The following is a 22,758-nucleotide window of genomic DNA, read 5'->3' on the forward strand; positions in this document are numbered from 1 at the left end:
AATTTAAAAACAGTTAAAATTAAACAACAAGCAATTTTTGTCTTTAAATAATTCATATTACACATGATGTAAACTCCAAACGGATACATTTTTTTAATCAAAGTTTTTCACTGGGAAAATAGACACATAAATAATAACACGAAAGTTAACAACGATGATTATACAATCGGGAAACCTACCTTATGTTAGGCTGAATTATATAATATAAATTCAAAATTCTACCGACACCACTTTTCTTTATATATTATGTTTGGGCGTTAATCACAGCAGTTTTATTTCTATTAAACTAGACGACTAGGTATTCGATAATACTTCAATAAATACGTGTCACGATGACGTATTCTGAATGCATGGACTCTATAATTATGTAACAAATACAACACTAATATTCCAAACGCAGATTTCTGACGATCCTAAAGTCATAATATTGTGACCCACAGACTTCTATTAAGCCATTTTGAAACCATTTAAATTATATATAAATCTATAAAAACGGTTAACTGATGACCATGGCTAACTGCAGATTAATAATCTATACAATAACTACACAACATTATCCTTAACATGGTCGATATTCCCATCAAAATTAATCGAAAGCTAATGAGTAACTAAGATTTAATTAATAAATATTATTTCACCTTCATTCCCCACATTTGGTCAAGTTCTACTATCAGAAATGGCAATTTATAGATAATATAATACTTCTGCATAAATATTTTATTACACCAGCAAAAGCATACCACGGTCCAACTTTTGGAAAGTTATAGACGGTACTACAATATTTTCAGACAGTTTAATATATTAGTCTAAGCGATTAAACTAACCACAAAATTCTCTCTGTAAGTAAGTAATCACATCTTATACCATGATTACAAAATGTAAACAATTTCTAACTTAGCGCCTAATAGTTCAAACTATTCTGTTCCAAATTATATAGCCATCATTTACAAATTAACTAATGCGAATATTTTCAAAAACGATAACAGTAACAATTAGTAACTCTTCAATCATTATTATAAGATTAAAATAGATATAATATATGATGTTAATTAAAATACATACTTATATACTTATATGTCGTAGGCATATAGTCAAATCAGGCATTTTATTAAATGCCTAGGCATATAGATATAGTCAAAGAATTTAATGTTTATGCAATTTCACTATCCGCCTAAACATTTAGTGAAATGTCTAGTCATTTGACTCAATGCCTATTTCATGCCAGGCAAATAATAAAAAAACATTTTGTGTTTTAAAAAATTTAAATATATTTTCTATCAGTTATTTATTGCTATTTATTTATATATATAAAAAAGCTGTATATTATTTATTAAAATGAAAACCACGTAGGTATATGAAATAATATGTTTAATTTTGTGTTAATTACTATTTAGTATTGTTTTAAAAATGAAATCATAAATATATTCAGGTAATAAATAATTAGATGTGATAAACATAAATGATAGTACGAGTACATTGTAAAGCCTATATATAGAGGAATATATAGTCAGTATAGTCTATAGTACGAGTAGTGAGTACCTACTATATATATATATATATTCTTATTAAATAAAAATAAAAGTTCCATTGGTTTTTACCTTGGAAAATTAACGTAGGTACTAGGTTGTATGAGAACCTTATCTATATTGAGTACCGTGGGACAAATTATAATCTTATCGATTATAACGACAAAATTATGGCGTTATGGAAAAAGATACAGAACATGCGATTTAATTGTACAATAATTTAGTTTAGTACGTCTACGTCTATTACGTTTAAATAAATAACTGATAGAAAATATATTTAAATTTTTAAAAGAATAAAAAATGTTTTTTATTATTTGCCTGGCATGAAATAGTTATTTAGTCAAATGCCTATTATAGTCATTTAATTAAATTACTAGGAATTTAACTAAATGTCTAGGCGGATAGTGAAATTGCATAAACATTAAATTCTTTGACTATATGCCTAAGCATTTAATAAAATGCCTGATTTGACTATATGCCTACGACATATATATAAATCAACAAAAATCTAGAACTCTGCAGGAAACAGCAATGAAGCTTAAAATATTAATATTATTTGCATCACTTATAGCATCATTTCATATAGAATCTATAATAAAGATTATCTCAAATTGGTTTCTCGTAAAAATATATAGCATATATATTTCCAATATAATATATAATTTGAAATAATCGTTTATTAGAATACTATTACAATATTAGAAAGTAAATGTATAAATTATTTTGTTAGTATCTGCTAAAATCCTAAAGTATGACATAAAACACGTTTTAAAACTTCTATAATATGTTTATTATAGATTATAGATAGAAAATATCAGAACGTGTTACAAACACCATTAAACAGAAAAAAAACGAATATCAAATGTCATGTTTTGATGATATAATCAAATATTAATCATATTTCATTGATTCTGAGTCAAAACTCAAAACGATATACTCTTAAAGTAGTATTGTAATAATAATATGAAATCTTGACATATAATGGAGAAGGTACGTACGTAGTAGGAACATTAAAATACACTCAAATTATTCTAATGCGTATAACTTATCCGATTTCGGTTACTATAGGATTTGCATCCCTTCCAGTACATATATTACCATTCCAAAACTGTGGGCTTAGTCCCAAAGATAATATTTAATAAAACAATTCTATTGACCGTATGAATTAAACCTCGGTCGTACTTATACATTGCCTTGTTGTTTTGGGTTCTCTTACATTAAGAATTATATTTGGGTCGAATAGAAAACGTATTACATAATGCGCATGTTGGCAATAGTAGTATGAAGGGTGAAATCGTTAAGGACTACCGCACAGGATGTTAAATAGAGTCCTATTCTACATATTTTACATAATATAAACACAAGAATTTCCTTTAATAAAACTAAAAATATTTTGACACATGTTATGTGCTAAGACTAAAATAAAACACTTAAGATAGATTATACAAAAAATATATGAGCACGAACAGTCGAAAATTTATGTTTGTTATTATATAATTAGTAATTACTATAAGCAATATGAAAGTAATTTACCCATTTCCTTCAAGAATTATTATATTCTATGAATAATATAGGTAATATGTATAAGTATGCATATATATTATATATGTTATACTTTAAAAAGATTAATGAAACGCTAGTTCAAAAGACAATCGTAAGTCTAACCACTTCCTAGATAATTTATATACCATTATTGATTTACTTTCTGACCAATTGAATAAGAAACGTTGTATTTAAAAAAAATGTTTTATACCTATAAATAAAAATATTAAACATAACTTTTAAAATCACTATCGTTTTATATATTATAAACTAGATATGTAATTTATTATACATATGTATTTTTTTTTTTGATTTTTCATTATATCTATATTTTATATAAAAAAATAAAAATTGTAAAGGATTTCAATCTAAATAGTAAATCCGTTAATGAATCGTTTAGTTTAAATTTAAATTTAAAAAAATCATTATCATAAAACAATTTTTGAAAATAAAAACCGATGTCATAATAAAATCGACGAATACTCAGTAAAATGTACGTAAATAATGCTACGTCAATTCGCTGCATATATTATGTTTGTGTGTGTACATGTGTGCGTATAACGAAAGAAATCGAAAATATCTGGATTTACATTATAATATACGACATGATGATACACGATCAATCCAATATAGGTTACATGCCAATGTTCGAAATAATAAATGCACGAAATGTTTATAAAACCACAAAAATTCGAAACAACTTACTCTTACATCATCTCCGGTCGGTAGGCGTACGTTTCATATTTCACGGAATAAATTCAATTCAAAACTAGTAGTATTCGAATTCGTACTATTGTACTATTTATCTATTCGTTTATATCTGTTGCAGGACGTGACATCAATTCGAAGCACATATACGCGTAATAAGATATTGGTTATGTTCAAATCGTTGGCAGTGAAGAAATAGACAGTATTACACCCCTGTTGATGACGGTGTGTGTGTGTGTGTGTATTTATTTATACATATAGGTAGCGCGTAAAATACGGAAAAAACACGGGACTTATTCTTGCGTAGTGAATACAAATGACGAAAATATTTTGTCAGAAAAAAAAAATAAAATAAATATTCCACTTACTGAAATCGATGAGAAGTCTGCCGTATCCTTGCCTTTGATACGGGGGTAACGTTAATATACAGCTCACGTTGAAATTCAAAAACGAATTCTTTTCCTGTAAAGAAAAAAAAAGTTTCACAATTTAAATGCTATTATCTACGCTGTTCGATAACATTATACTAAATGTTTAAATACATTGGTAAGAGCGTTGAAGCAAATTTGGGGATGGGGTAAAGGTTATCAATATATTTATCGACAACTCGAAATTAATTGTAACGTAAAATAACAAAGATCTTAGTATTAATCATAATAATAATAATAACAATAATGCATTTTGATTCTAAAAAAAAACTCAGTGCTGCGATTAACATCACTATACTTATTAAAAGCAATCCGCACGTGTGGTAATAATAATAAATATATAATCTTTAAAAATCGCCTAATTTTTGAACTCACTCCATACCCATAAATGACTCTTTGAAGGCCATTAAATCAATTACAAATTCCTATTCAACAATGAATTAATACAACATACCCAAGAACTAATAACTTCTAATATACACATGTACGGATACCCAGAAACGAAAAAACTAACTTAGCACAGAAAACGAAGCCATCTCATTTCAACATTTCATAAAAATAAACATAACCATATTCTCAGAGACATTCAATTTTATCAATCACAAAATAAAGGAAGCATGGCAGAAAAATTTAAATAAAGACAAGTACTTACTATTTACAAATAAATTTAGAAATATCAAACCCTTCATAAAAAAAATGGAAATTTCTCTTTATTTTAAAAATAAAAGAAGAAGTAATAATTATCAGTGACCGAATAGAACATATGACCCAACATACAAGGAGAACCTTACAACCAATCACATTGTCACTAAATATCCAAATTACACCGATGTACGAAAACTCTTTCTTAACTCATGCTCACTCTAATATACACTTAATGTAGAATCCTTGGAAGAGCACATATAATTATTTTTTCATAATACATATAAACTCAAGTCGAAAATTCTAATGTTTTAACAATGTTATATTGTTTTACTTACAATCTGTTTCTAATCTAAATGTACTGCTACTAAGTAATATACCTAGCTGATGAAGCATTAATAGATAAAATAAATAATAAATAAATAAATGCACGCATTGAGTGTGTGATAAAAATGATAGAGAAGTGTATAGAATTATTAATATTTACTATAATGCTACATTATTTACGACTGATATTAGACAGTGTACTATAATTTCAAACAATTGACATATTTTGCACTTTAGCTACAATGCTACATAATATAATGGGTATGTATAAATGGTAATATAATGGTATTATATACACCAAAATCGGATTTAATCCTCAAACGACCGGGTCGGATGGCTGCTACTTGCAAAATATAATCAATGATCTACAGCACCCAAACATTTAATGTAAACAATATTTAAATGCATGTAAGACATAGTTGACATACGCCGATTTATGTGTTATGTCTTAAAATAAATAATAATCTGCACGCGATTTCTAAAAAAATATATTCAATTTTTTAAGGTTACAATGACACGAATTCTATTTTTATTTTGAAATTTTCTAAGAACCGAACAAAGGAAATAGGAAAGATTGTAATTTTAAAGATCAATGAGCACAAGCGATTTCGGATATATGATAACAAAATATAATTTGTAAATCGTTGTGAAACATTACAAATCGCAAACATTGTAAATATGCCATTATAAACTCCATACTCATTTATAGTACTTTTATAATTATGGAATATTTAAGCGGAAATATATTAAGTGATTACAAACAAATGTATTTATTGGTCTATAAAAAATAAAATACGATGAATAATTGTACAATTTATTTGTGATATTATAAAAAGTTTTAATTTAGTTTGGTTTTACCAAAGGTTACCAAGTATCTCCCAACCACAAATTGGTACACTTAAACTACGCAGATGACGTATTTTTGACAGAAAGCTAATAGTAAACTTACTTAATATTTATACCTACTTTATACTTATACCTATACTATCCAGGATCCATTAAGCGGCTATAAAAGCTGCATAAATTTACAGTAAATAACCAATAAAGAAAACTCTTAGGAGATAGCTTTTCCCGAGACGCTAATACAAAGCTTAAAATAGTAATGAAATATAAAACATTGTTGAAATACCCTTTATATTTTGCATCGATTTCAATAATATAAATTATCCATTGAAATTGTTCACAAAAGTATCTATTTAATATTATAATATTTGTTTACTTAAAATAGACACATTTAAAATTATTATTTACACAGAAAAAATAATTATTTCTTACTTTAAAACTATTAAAACTATCCTATGATCGTTTTTTTTAGTGATTTCAGTAAATTTGATTTTATGTAAAGCCAAAATAAGATAACCACTAACGTTTGAGAAATTTAAACACCTTATCGGAAATATTCAAGGCTTTTTCGTCCCCTCTAGAAGTCATAACACATACGGTACAAATACATAAGATCCAATCTAAAATCTGTATGTGTTAAAAGAAATATCAAATGAATAACAAACAACATTTTCAAGAAAACCGAAATGGAAGCTAAAAGTGAATCATCGGAAACTGACTAAACCAATATCTTCGGCCTATTATTTACCAAAGCAACACAAATTCTACAATTAATATAAGATTTCAACACTTCAACACTAACAACTATAATTATATTTATATATTAATAAGTATTTTTTTTTTTATATGATATTAAATGTAAAGCCAATGGCCTTTGTTGTCGAAGCAGAAATTATTAATTAATATTTCAAGACCAATAAAATGCATAAAACTATAACTAGCTAGCATTATTACACCATTAGTCACCATCCAGCATTTCACAGACGGGTCAACGTACTTACTAGATTATCTACAGCATGAAACTCACTCATTAAATAACACTAGAAAGTTCAATACAATTTTTTTAAGTTTTATTATGATCATTGATCATGAGTAAATTATACTTGTAAGTATATACTATATATCTACGAGTTTCAAAATTTAGTCGTATCTATTTAAGGGATTTTTTATTAAAGTTGATTATCTAATTAATTATTAATCAATAAATATAAATATAATATAATAAGATGCGATTAAAGGAGGTAGGTACTCAGTTTGAAAATACGTGGAATTTAAATTTAAATATTAAATATTAATTATTGTTATTTGTTTGACGCATTTATAATATATTCTCGGAATACTAAATTGAATCAAATTTTATGCAAATTGTGTATACTATTCAAGAAATGCCAATCATTTACAATCGTTTCCAAAATTAATTTATTAATTAAGGTGGTTTAAAGTGGTTGTTTTAACTTTTAAGCATCAAAAGTAAGCAAACATACTGCATTTATTTTTACAAAAATATGTACAATGACCTTTTATATTTTTGATTAATTCGTTTATTATAATAGCCGTGCAGATGTATAAACACGTGATGTTTTTATATATTATAATACTGTATTAATGTAGACTCATAAACAAATACAAATCAATAGTTATTTATTTATGCAAACGAATGCCAATAGATGTTAATTTTAGAAGCTTTATTCACTTCATTTAATTTTGATTTCGACTAAAATGTTCGCTTAAATATTATTCCATATGAAATGATAATAATTAACAATAAATTTATATACAAATCAAACATTTTATTACCTTGTATCAACTGTTATAACTAAACGTTTAATCAAACTAATTTCTAGTGATCTCAAATATATTATTGTCAATTGTCGTGTGTAGACTAATGCCATATAATATAATATTAGTAATAATATTATATAATGATATTATTTTAGTATTAATATTGCATAAATATAAAACCCAATAGGAATACATCGAAAATACACAATATATAATAAACGTACATTAGTTGTATCTATCTATAAACAGTATACTTATAAAAAATCATTTGCCAACCATAAAATAAACTTAGTATCGTTATTCAATAGACTATTGAGTTTTAAATGTGTTAATTATAAATTAACTTTACTATACGCGTAGTATCATTAATTTAGACTTTTAAGACGAGAATATCAAAAATTTCTAATTAGATTAAAAACCATAATATTCTTTCACACACAATTGAATAATCAAAATACATTTAAACGAAAATGTTACTATGATTATTTATTTCACTGATATATTTTATTTTGAATAGATAATATTGATCACAATAAGTTGAGTTACATTAACATGGTTTCACAATATTTTGTTTAAATTGTTGGTTATTACCATATGTCCTTTTTAAATTTCTCGAAAAAAAAATTTGTTTAACTATTCCAAAAAAATGATACTTTTAGTGTTTGTAAGTATATCATTGTCATTATTGAGTGTACTCTTGTCCCCTCCCCCCACTCTAGTTTCTAAATGAGCAACTTCATAGTTTATGACATTTAAATTTTTGGTTAATTACTCCTTATTTTAAGTTACTTAATAAAATTAATATTATAGGTATATATAGAACAAACTACAAAATGATTATCAATTGGTGTGATTGTGTGGGCAAAAGTTGTTTATCAATGATCATAAGACCGGGTAAAAAAAAAATAAAGGGCTTTAGTACCAGCTATTTTACTGAAATCGAGTCTCCGGGGTTACGATAAGTACATTTTAAACATATTTTTCAACATTTTAAAACCACACTAGAATATTATATGTATAGTATATAGGTATACAGAATGAATCAATTTTAACACATCATTACACAAAATATCAATAGTATTTAAAATACAAAAATATCCTGTGAGTATGCATATTCACAAGAAACTATTTAATAATAATGATAACAAAAATATAATTAAATATTATTTGCAAGAATTATGAAGTACGTTATATTATATATTTTAAATATGTTCATGAAATTCAATATTCACCGAACATTATTATATAATATGTAGATTTATTATTTTATATGCAATAAATATCATTTATTAATTTTTTTGAACAGTTATAAATTTATAATATAATTATAACTTATAAACTATATATATATTATACTAATACTCTTTGATTAACGTCACCTAGTTGAATAATTCGATCAACAGACGAATACAAATAAAGATCTTTATTGTTCGAACAATTTGGATAAAAATGGAATAAGAATAACTAATAACTAATACTATTATAAGAGGGGGTTAGGTAAATTGAGTCCGAGATAAGTTTGGTACATTTTGAAAGCGGTAAATTGAGTCCCGGGGGAAAATAGGTAGTAGGTAAGTTGAGTCCCGGAAAAAATAAAGCAGTAGGTAATTTGAGTCCCAGGGAAAAACGATTTATATGCATATAAAATTTAAAAATGTGCACTATAAAATTTTTATTTGTGATTTGTGGACATTCATAGACTGCATTTATATGATTTTGAAAATAGCAACATGCATTTTTATTGCATAAAAATAATTATATAATTAATAAAAATGCAATAAAAATACATGTTGCTATATTCAAAATCATATAGGTACATGCAGTTAATGAATGTCTACAAATCAGAAATAAAAATTTTATAGTGATGGATATTTTTAAATTTTAAATGCATATAAATCGTTTTTCCATGGGACTCAAATTACCTACTACCAGTACTACCTGATTTTTCTGGGACTCAACTTACCAACTACCTATTTTTCCCCGGGATCCAATTTACCGAGTTAGGGTCATTTGGGACTCAATTTACCAACCTCGTATACGAGAGATTACGAAATACCTCATGGTAGTCAATGGTATGAATACATAACAATAGTCCATGGAAATAATTTGTATGGTTATATTATAATGACGTAGTACAAAATATAATACAAAAAAAGGGGACGATAATGAGTCAGGCTTAAAGGGATTTTGAAATGTGCGAATACTTACAATACAAGTAAGGTATGCGAGATCCTATCAACTACACTAAATCACTAGGTAGTGAACAAAGAGTAGATCCCCAAAATAACGTGAGAGTCTAGGTTGGAATATTTCAGTATATCTGCATGCATTGCACTATTTTATACCTACCACATAATTATTAATATTCAGTAAGACCTTTAGTAGAAAACTACTAGTAAAAAAAAAAGATAAAAAGATATTAAATATTAATTATTCAATAAATTTAATGTCTAAATCAATTAGATTTATTTTTAGAAAAATTTGAAAATTGTAGGTAAACCAAAATAAGTGATAAGTTGGCGAGGTAAAATAACAAAGGCAACATATAAATTAATAAATTAATATGGGTGAAAACAGTTTTATCTATACAAATATTTTTTTTTTATTATTTCTTATGTTGGTGTTCCAATATTGTGGAAATCTTTTGGATTAAAGTTTAAACTTCTGCGCACGTGTGCCATGCACGTATTTATTAGAGAAACTTTTACAATCCAAATATCTTTATTAATAACTTATGATGACAAATATTTTCAATCACTATAGCTATACATTTTAAAATTGTTCTTTTTATAAAACAATTTTCATTATTACTGTTTTATTTAACGTGGTACAAGAAAAAAATACAATGCATCAAAACAAACATTTAATATTAAACATTATGTTAATATCACATCGTATTATATTAAGCACATTGACAATTATTCGCCAATTGTATATTTTGGATTCTCATTAAGTGGAATAATCAAATAATTGAGTTCAGCCTGCCTTATGTTACAGATATAAATTGTACCTCAAATCAATAAATGATAGTAATCGTTTTTGCGAAGTCCGTCGCTTGATTTCGAAAGTTTTTATTCGAGTTTTCACAATAATTTCAAATTTCTTAATCATTTGCAAGTATTAATTGGTAAATTGGTATTTTGTATGTTAAACCATTTTCAACTGCTTACAACAGCTTATAATCTTTATATAAAGTTTATATAATAAACTATAAAAACCGATTATATTTATTAAACTATAGTTACATGTGTATTATGTATTAATTATTAAAACTAGTTAATTCACCACACGTGTGAAAATACTAATCCTAATAAACCTTCATTATTATTGATTATTATTTACAGTATTGACTCAACAACACAAAAATAATACAAACATTTCAAATTAAACATTTTCTGAGACCGCGCATCGAAACGCTAATGGCGAGACCAGCGCACCAGCTCCCAGAACGTAAATATCAGACACAGCTATGTATCGTGCAGGTCGGGGGTCGGGGGCGTACGACATGGCTAGGAAACAATATTCGCCTCATCTCTATGAAATGTTACAAAATGGCTAACTATATGAAAGGAACATCATATTAAACGTATAAAAACTGTGAATATTTGAAAATTAACAAGCAATTTCGTAGAATTATTTGTCGACAATCCACATTGCACTGCACTAATATGTTTAAGAATACCTATCCAGATTTCAAATACTTTAAATAATTATTCGGCACGTAAATTATTTATTAAATTGCACTTTATTGTAAGGATTAATATAATATTTATAGTTCTAAAAAAAAAAAAAATACAATTCTGGTAAATGTCATATTTAAAATACAACAAAATTCATCAGACAATTTAAAAGTAACATTTGAAAAATATGTTCCTTGTTCCTATCAACATTTTTAGGATGCTTAAAATAGAAAAGTTGAAACATAACAGTAGGTACTTTTACATGGTGGTTTTAGAACGCAATGAATTAAGCACCAACCCGCGTGTATACAGAATATATTAACCATATTTATGATAAAATGTTGGTTTAGGTTAGACCAGGGGTCACCAATTAATATTTTCCGCGGGCCACATAAAGAATTCGAAAATTCTCGCGGGCCATAAAAATCCAAAGTACATAATATTTATTATAATATGCCGGTTGGCCAAAAATATTTTATTTCTAAATAAAAAAATATACACTTATTAATTATTGAACTAAAACTAATGAAAATATAATTAAATTATTGGCTTTTTCTCTCAGTCTGCGGGCCGGTTAAAATGCATTCGCGGGCCGCCATTTGGTGACCCATGGGTTAGACTTTAACAAGAAAAAATCGGACATGGTTTATATTATATCGTCAATCGATTTTTTAAATGTTTGCCAAATGTTTACGAGGGAAAGAGGCAGGCTCTAAACTTAACAGTTAATAAGTAATTTTGTATTATGTATAGTATTAATTCATACGCTAATGATTGTTTACGGATTTAATGCAAAAATAATTTCTAATCTGCCTGGGGTCAGGATGTTGATGACCTTAAAAATATATATGACCTAGAACCTATTTAATACGTATATGGGCAATGGGTATAATTTAAAATTATCGGATTGATATAATGTTAAGTATGCACATAGAATACATAATTTATCATATAACATAGATCTATAAAACATATATAATATCAATGTCTTTAGTCGATCAATATTTTCTACAGATCTCACTTTCGATTCACTTTTTAATACAATTTACTGCCCAACGGCTACAACGTACGATCCCGAAAACGAAAGTATACTACATTCATACAAACATACACATGTTCATATTATGTTATATATTGTACGTCATGTATGCAGCATAATATATATTATTATATACCTACAGGTATCCTCTAGGCACACAAAGTTATATATATATATGTGTGTGTGTGTATACACCCATTATTATCACATTCGCGCAATGTTATTATAAATATGATACATACACACACATCACCGTGATCAATGTGAATGCGAAAAAACGAGATCGTCGAGAGTGAACCACTGGGTGGGTAGGGGGTGGGAGTGAAGAGGAATCTGCACGGTTCATACGTATGGCCTTGCGTCTGACTCCGGCTCTGTCCGCGACACCGCCGCACAGCAGCCGTTCCCTTGGCAATTTTGACTGGAGGCCGTCGCCACCGACAGGGTCACTGACCGCCCGTGCGACGCGATACCCCCACCCTCTCCCATCAACACCCGATCCATTACACTCCACACCCCTTCCACTACCGTCCCCGTTTGCGTCTGTGTCTAGAAAAAATTACTATAAAATCGCGTATGTATGATGTTGCATAAAAGGTGATTATTTTAAATGCAAGACTGTATATACTGTTGACTAGCTACACCAGTTGCTTTTTACGTGTTTTTTTGTACATACATATATTTATATATACAATTCTTAATACACAGATTGTCTTAAAAAAACAAATCTTTTGTTATTTTATATGTTCTTTTATATGCTTACATCTAAAAATTTAGATGGACAATTAATACAGAGTTCTTTTGAAGTCTATAGTTTAATTTTAATATGTGTTAAAAATTTATTTAAAACGACCAGAATCAAAGATGGGAAATGGATGTACTCAAATTAAAAAATTAAGATTGTCTTAATAAAAAAAAGGTTAAGATTGAAACAGTATAATTCATGCAATTAAAAATAATTATATAAGTAATATTAAAGAAAAAAATGAATAGGTAACCTATAAAGTTTTAAAAAAATGTAACAAACCTGTTGTATGTGTATAAAAAAATTCCCAGTACATATGGCCAGTAAATAGCTTTATCGTATACATGTACATTATAGTATCACTTTAACCTACGGTTGCTACTATTCTACCATGATACCGTACTGAAGTTATACCAACAAAATAGAAGATTTGATTAAAAATGATTTTCTTTAACCTTCTTTCTATTAGACCATCCTTAAAAAAATAACTTTTAACTTTCTTACTATATATTGTAACCCGATAAATTCAAAAGTTTCAACATGCGGTAGTTATTGTTACAATTCTGTACATACAACAAATGTACACAAATATTTGTTTTATGAATGAAAAAAAAACATTTTACTGACTAATGATAAATAAACTTTTTTTGTGGTATCTTATTCATATATTTGTATTTAATTAAATGTTAAATAAAATAACGAATTTACCTAACAGTTAAAATGTACCTTCTTACAATTAATTTTGATCTGTAAATTTAACTTAGTAAAAAGTTTCAATCTTATAATTTCTGTGAATATTTTATTATTTTTATACTATCAACTTTAATAAATTTGAAATTTGTACATTATTAAGTATGCAATGAATTTATATGTCATATAACTAATCATTTATGAAATATATAGACAATGGGCAGGACATGGAGTTAATCCAAAAATTATAAAACTATATTAAACACGTATAAACGAAATATATTTTTTAACTATATTAATGGCCGAAATAGGTATATTTAATAATTAGAAAATAATTATTTCATAAAATATCATTACACTAAATTCAAGTCCATCACGCAATCGAAGAAACGTACGCAATCGTGTTACTAAAAGGGACAATTGTACGCAATCGTACTACTATAAGAGACAATCGTACGAAATCGTATATTACTACAGCATCGTACACCGTCAAACAACATAATTAAAGGTTTTTGTGGAGGTAAATAACCTCATATACATTATAACAGATGTTGTTAAAAGATAAAAGAGTTTCACCCTAAATAGAATTTGACGATATTTGTTCTACCGTACGTTATATGTGAACCAATATGATGATTGAATGTAATTGTATACTTGTATTACAGTCGTATCTTTAAAATATCGAGTAAAACTACCATTTCTCTACACCTATATTTTCCCTCGACAAAACATTACAATAAAAACTTCCGAACGCGAAAAACAAAATACGGGTTTTATAAAAGCCTTTATTTTATTATTATCATAGGCGTGCGCAGGAGTATGCAGGATATGCAGCTGCATACCCTGAAGCTCTTTGAGGGGCGAAAATCGATACTAAAAAAACCTTTTTTACGCAAGAAAAATAATTAGTACGTAAAGGTATTAAAATATTTATAGTGATAACAAATGATTAAAAATGAGAGAAATTATAACTAACTAATGGCAATGACAAACGTTTGATTCACGTATAAAATCATAATAAGGTGATTGCTATGCAAACCACCGTCCGACGCATAAACACGCCTATGCTATTCGTTGCTATTAGCAAATTGAAACATCCAGTTATTAGTTATTAACTACCAAGTATTTGCGAAATACACAATTTTTGTCTTTTTTCATGGTACTTATTTCAATATTTTTTTAATTAAACAATAAAACTTTTCAATATTTGTGTATTAATAAGGTATATAAATTATCAGAATTTGACATGCTTAAAATAACTTTCAGGGCACGCCAGGGGCAGTCTTTTGCATACCCTGAAAAAGAGGCCTTCACACCATCGCACCTATGATTATTATTATCATTATAGTCTATTATAGTAAATAATATTATCAATTTGATAATTTAATATTATACTATACTAAAATGTTATACATATTTACAATTTAAACATTGTGAAAATCACTGACTAATGGCTTCAATTTTTAACTCAGTACCTATACTTTAATATATATATATATAATAGATGTGTTATATTATCGCTGTCTAACCGACGCGTAATATGGCTAATTTTAAAGTAAAAAGAATCAATTTTACTCCGTTATATTAAATATTATTGTAAATTATCCTAATCTCAATTGAAAAGTAAAAATATTATTAAGGGCTTCAGGGAAGAATTTTTTTTTGCATCTTAATTTTGAAGCAAGATTGAGTATTTTTAAATTTATAACAAATTTATAATTTTAAAATACTCATAATTTAATACTTTTAACGCTTCAAAATTAAAATATCCGAAAAAAAGTGTAAGTGAATCCCTAAATAACGTTAGTTACCTTTAAATTGTATGTATAAGTTGAATTATACCAACATTAAAAACAACAGAATAAATTGGATTGTTCTGAACTACAAATTTGTCATATTATGCATTAGTTTAACGAAGAAGCTGCGAGTGGGATCAGCATCCCTATTATTAATAGAAAAATATAACTAAATAGTTCATAAATTACGTAATAATATTACATTAAACCCACCACAAAATAATAATATATTTATCGCAATATTATTGTTTAATATTATGCCCTTACTGTAAAACATAAATATTATACATCCGTACGATATATGGACAGGTACTTATATATACAACATCAAAAACATGGGAGAAGGTATCAATCAAAATTGTAAATTGTTTTCCTGTGATATGCTGGAAGGCAGTTTACGCTGTACGTGCAGTTGTACGTATAGCGAAAATATAAAATACCTATATATTATTATATAATATATAGTATAGGTATCATAATATACGTGTGTGACGTGTCACATGAAATTGTGGAGGGTTTTGACCTATACGCGACATGACGAAGACGATAATAATAATAATATATAAGTACATAATATAAGGCATATCTAACGAAATATATGTTATATACGTCACGCGGGTAGGAAAAAATACAGCCGTTGGCGTCTGCGAAGAAGGCGTCTGCGGTGGCGGGTGAGGAAAGGGTCATGTCGAACGGGTCGTCGGAGAGGGTGCGCCGAGCGACGACGACAGCGTAGATTTGCGTGTGCATATAAATCATCATATGTGTGCGTGTGAGTGTGTAAGTGTGTGTGTGCGCGCGCGCGCAGAATCGATAAGTGCTCGTCTCGAGAGAACGGACCCTAAGGGAGCGCAGAGAGCTTCATTTTATTTATCTTCATATTATTATAATAATACATTTTTTTTTTAAATTTTGGTTCCAACAACCCTTCCTAAAAAACCACCCATATATATATATATATGAATTCATCAAAAACGATGACCCGGACACGCGATGACAATGCATTATTTTAGTACAATAGATGCGCGCTAACAGAGGTAAATTTATTTTCATTTTTTCATTTTACTTGGAACACCGCTTAGGACTACGACGACGATCCGTCTGAGACCTTATAAGCTACATATAAGAACACATAATAATAACGATAGAATATTAAATATTATTATAAGTATTATAAGTTATAACATATCACGACGACGGCGACGCAACGGGTGAATTTCAGTCGATTGGACGATGTGGAAGGTTGGGGAGGTAGACGGCAATAATACCGTGCCAGTGGCAGGTCCGGACGCGCGCGCACGCACAAATGACGCACGCACGCACATCACCACCGTGCACCACTTCACGTAGACCGTTGTTGTCGTCGTCGTCGTGTGTAATCTGAAGTCTAGACGTCTGTTGTAATCAGAGACTCAACGAGACGAACATCGGCGGCGGTGAAAGAGGAGGATAAGTACGATGACGGTGGGGAGGCGGAGGAGAATGTCTAGGTGGAAGACCAATAAGACGATTCTTGGTTGGACGGGATTGGAGTGGTGGGGTTGGGTTATACGTGGAAAAAGAATTACCGGTCTCGACACCAACCCCTCCAGCCGCACCTCACCGCACAGCCCAACGATCAACTACCCGCCGCCGATATCGTAGCTGCTGCTGTAGCCGTCGTCACACCGGCGTGTGTTTTTCACCTCCCGACGGGAACGCGGATTTTATTTTTATTTTCATTTTTAAAAAAAAAAATTGTTTGCACCACCGTCTACGTCGCGCTGCAGACGGTTGACCCGCAACGCCCGTCGTCGCGGCCGCCACACAATGTAGAATGGTGCCAGACATAACATTACAACAAATGCGTGTATCAGTATAACATGTATACATTATATATTTATATCGATACATTACCATTAGATATCGTGAGTATATGAACGCATAGTTGATAAATACTCATTAAACAATAATGATACGTATCTTAAGTCAAATATATGTTATATAACAATGTTAAATGTATAATCACGTATCTAATGATTTAAAATTAAAATTAATTAATACATATTTCTTTTTTTACCAATTGAATAGAAAAAACATGGAATTGACTTAGTAAATAAATCAGTCATGATACTATAGTATACACTATACTGTACGTAAAACTATTAAAGTATAGAATTAATGTATGACCAGTGACGTATTTAGGGTGGCAGGGTGGTCAGAGGGGCTTGGGTTGCCAGGAGGGCTGAGGTCCGGGCGGTAAATTTTTAGGAGTGCTAAATTTTGAAGAGCATTTTGATATAAATGTTAGCATTTTCATCAGTTGTCGTCATCGCCATCGCACGCATGTGTAGCCAATCGCGTTATACAAAGTCAAAGTTAAATTAATATCAAAAATTATACAATCATTTTTATTCACAATAAAATGGAAAAAAACTTGATGATCTTTTAAAAACTGTCACTGAACTCAAAACATAAAATGGAAAAATTATCTCATCTTTAAATTCACGTAATGAAAAATTCAACCGAATAGAAAAAAGATTTGATGATTTGTTAAAAAACTTCTTTGTTCTAATGGGAGAAAATCACGATCTCAAATAAAAAATTATAAATATTGAAGAACGTGCATTATGTATAGAAAATAATAAAACCCAAACCTAACATTCTTCATTTGAACACGATGTCATCGAAGAGTTAATGGATAGGCAAGTTAGATCGAATAATTTAATATTATTTAATCTACTGTAAATGAAAATGAAAATGACTTAGAAAATATTAAATATATTTTTACTGACAAAGTTTTCTCGTCTAGGAAGAACAAAATCCACAATCCACGATAGACCACGGCCCATAAAATTTCGTCTTACTGAGCAGTCAGATGTAGGTATTCACTATTTTACGAGCACAAAAATTCAACGAAATGGAAAAATATTCACTTCTCTTCTGACAAAACAACTTAACAGCGAAATTAAATGTAAAATCTCAGAAACATGTTACAAAATCGCAGAGAAAAACGTGAACAAAATTTAGTTCATCAAGTATGTTAAAGGTATTCCAAATACAGTTAAAACCCTCTATAACGAATCTGAAGGGACCGTGTGATTTCTTTCGTTGTTGAGAGTTTTCGTAATAGAGAGTAATTAATAGATTTTAAATCAAACCAACCATTTTAAGTTAACTTAATGCTATTTACGTAATATATAGAGTTTTTCGTTGTAACGAGTTTCGTTATAAAGAGTTTTTACTGTATTTAATAAGTCATTGTAATCAGGTATTTTTCCAGAACAATGGAAATCCTCATATATAACCCCGATTTTCAAGAAAGGCTTAATAAACAATTATCGTCCTATATCTAAATTGTCAATAATACCTAAATTATTTTCAAAATTGGTAAATAATATGATTACCCCTTTATGCAATAAATTATTATCAAATGACCAAAACGGATTTAAGCAAAATAGATCAACATTTACAAATTTGTGCATGTTTAAACACGCAATCTTGGATTCATTTAAAATTCAATCACAAACTGATGTCATATATACCAATATGGAAAAAGCCTTTGATAGGATTAATCATAAATTATTTGGTAATTAATAAACTGAAAATGTATGGATTCACTGAACCACTTCTTTCTTGGTTTTATTATTTCATTTCTGGACCCACCCAAATTGTAAAATATAAAAATTATGTCTCTGAACAAATCCTCGTTACTTCCGGTGCCCTCAAGGACGTGACTTCCCACGTCGCTGAAACCTAATTTGCCGAATACCAATTCGCCGACACACTAATTCGCTGATTATTTATTTACATTTTCCCAATTCGCCGACTTATTAAAAAAATAAAAGTAAATACAAATTTGCCATGTATAAATGGTGATTAATACATAAAGTCAGTAGATATATTTAATATATCTACTGACAGGGGTGGCCACAACGATGCTCGAGAGCCGCATGCGGCTCTTAAATCAATTTCGCGAGGCTCTTGAACCAAACTTAGACTAAAATTAAAAGTAAATAAATGTTCCTTGATTTTTTTTAAAATGAAAAATGTTTCTTTATTTTATAAACATTGCTTTACAATGTGTGGCTCACCTCGAATTAACTTTATAAATTTGCGGCTCCCAAAGTTAAGGTTAGTGGCCACCCCTGATATATTATATAAAAATGAATGTAGGTTAGGATATTATATTATTATATACAAAATAAAAGTAAATATAAATAAAAAATTATGAAATTATTGTATTATTATATGATATTTTATTATATCGACATACTATATTAAAGATATTTCTTCTGAGTTCAATCTATTATTATATTCTGTCCACTCGATGAATACAATTATCAACAACTAGTAAATCACGATCTTTTTCATATTTTATTTTAAACCATTCCATTTTTTATTCAATTTTTAATCAGCACTTTTCAATAGTTATACTAAAGTTCACTATAAAATCGGATGGAATGAACTAAATTCACCAATTTATACTATATATGGATTTTATATTTTTATGCATGGAAAAACATTTAAAGGTTGAACTTTTTTTTTTAGGTTGAACTTATATCGATGACATACCATAATATTATCGCTATCTTATCCGTTTTCGATAAAATCATTATGGATCAATCAACTGTCAGCGAATCGGGAAAAATTAAAACTTTATTAATAATTTGTCGGCGAACCGAGACGTCGGCAAACTAGACTGTCGGCGAAAAGGGAATATTTAAAAAATATTTTAAAACTGGTATATATGACGGCAAACTGAGTTGTAGGCGAATTGGGATTAGTAGATTTTGGACCCCTCAAGGAGACCATTTATCACCCCTCCAATATTATTTTTCCTTTTTATAAATGATAAATCAGATGTAATTTCTCATTCTAAAATCTTATTATTAGTTGATGATGCAAAAATATTCAAAAATATTAGCTGCTTAAAAATCGCTATTGATCTATTATTAGAGTTAAATAATATGTATAAATGTTACCACCAAAATGTCATGCACTTAAATTCTAAAAAAAAGTTTTTATATTACATTTTCTTTAAAAAGTCACCCTATCCAGTTAAATAATTCGTTGGGTAATATAAATTTATTAAAAGTTTCTACAGTACACGATATTGGAATAAAATTTGACTCCAAACTATTTTTTAAGGACCATATACTTTATATTAGAAATAAAGCGTCGACAAAGCTAGGTTTTTTAAAACGATGAACATGTCTAAACTTAAGAAATGAATCTGCATTAAAAATATTATACTAATCACATATCCGTTTACATTTTGATTATGCCCTCCTAATTTGGCATCCATATTTAGTAACACAAATCCAAGATTCAAACAAAATTCAAAATAATTTTATCAGATTTTTATGTTATCAATGTTTGTTTATAGAGCACCCCATTCTGATTATAATGTTACAATCAGGTTTTTTCACAAGGTTTAATCACTAGAACAACGATTTATTCAAATTAAATTAAAATTTGTATTCAAATTATTAAATAATATGATTGATTGTCCAGAATTACTGCAAAATATAAATTTTAAAACAAATTCAATAAATCACCGATCTGTAAATTTATTCTACATAAAACATTCAACTACAAACTATAATATGCGAAATTCTCCATCCAATATTTTAATGTCCACGGGCAACTGTATAAAAAAATATATTGATTATTTTGTAATTTTTTTAATACTTTTATGGCGAATGTTTTAAAAAATACATAGCAAATTGGGTACTAGAAACAATATTAAAATCTCGTTTTTATTTAATTGTATTTTTTACTAAGTAAATTTAAATATTTTGATGTATGGTATTAATACCTATTTACTCTTAAAAATTTTAAGTTATTTTTATTATTATTATTATTATTATTGTTATTAATATTATTGTTATATACCTATAACTTATTTACTAATAATGTACGTGTATAATATATTATATACATATTATATGGAGAAAAAAAACTGTAATTGGAATTTATTTCCGTAATAATGAAATATTATTATTATTATTATTCGATACCTAGGTCATTTGGGTGATGAAAAAAGTAAGACACTCGGATACTATAAACTATCATGTTATTTTTTTTTACAATTACACCTATTGCTAAAAAACTTTAAAAAGTTTTTTTTTCTTACCTGGGGCGTAATATTCCTAAATACGTATCTGTGTATGACAAAATAAATAATCATTAAGTAATTCTTATTATGAAATACATTTTAAAGTTAATATATTTTTATTTGATGTTAGCCACTTACTGAACTTTTAGAGAGTTAAGTATATTCGTTTTGAATATATAAGTTGTAGGTACCACAGTATATTGAATTTTGACTAAGCTTTCAACTCAAGTTCAGTTTATTTTAATTACCAAGATAATTACCAACAATAATTTAACGAAATTAAACTATATGCACCTGTCTAACATTATTATATTATATTTTAAGCGTGCAAATTCCATTACACCGTGTCACCGTCCCATTGGATTAGTAAATCTTTCCATAACACCCTCTGTATCAACGATTTAATATCGTCATGCGGAAATCACTCTTGAAATTCCCAATTACGTTTACAAGTATTGTTGTTATAACGTATTACAATCCCGCCGAACAATGATCTAGACATGCTTAAAAGTTTCCACACATTGTGAGTGATAGTCAATTTGATGAAAATAGTTAATTTCATACTCAAAAAGTTAAAATTAATGTTTTTGAACATTGGAAAAGTTACGCATTCTTAATTGTATATTTAAAGGGATTTTGAGTGATTGAATTTATTATGTATTTAAACCATTAAGATTGTAAAACAATAAACATATCTCTAGTAGTGCAATTTTAATTCGTTAACCCTATTTCTATGTTTTATAGAAAACACTATTCCACATTCTTTTTCGTAAACCCGTTAAATATCATGTTTATTTTGAGAAATATACTTATATTTATAAATATTTCTATATATTTCTTTTACTAAATTAATTTGGTACTATACTACATTAACTATCTAAAATGTAGAAAATCTTTTTCTTACAGAACA

General features: G+C 28.1%; 1 protein-coding gene across 1 annotated transcript in view; it reads right to left on the bottom strand.

Moving 5' to 3' along the window:
• Positions 1-22,758, bottom strand: part of chm (lysine acetyltransferase chameau) — an 84,174-nt gene that overhangs the window by 40,289 nt on the left and 21,127 nt on the right. Inside the window, exon 8 of the mRNA XM_015511612.2 lies at positions 4,145-4,238. Coding sequence (XP_015367098.2) covers positions 4,145-4,238 — 94 coding nt within the window. The remainder of the gene's footprint in view (positions 1-4,144; positions 4,239-22,758) is intronic.

The sequence above is a fragment of the Diuraphis noxia genome, unplaced genomic scaffold (assembly GCF_037042655.1).
Source record: "Diuraphis noxia isolate RWA-SAM2 unplaced genomic scaffold, SU_Dnox_SAM2 contig0002, whole genome shotgun sequence".
NCBI lineage: Eukaryota > Metazoa > Arthropoda > Insecta > Hemiptera > Aphididae > Diuraphis > Diuraphis noxia.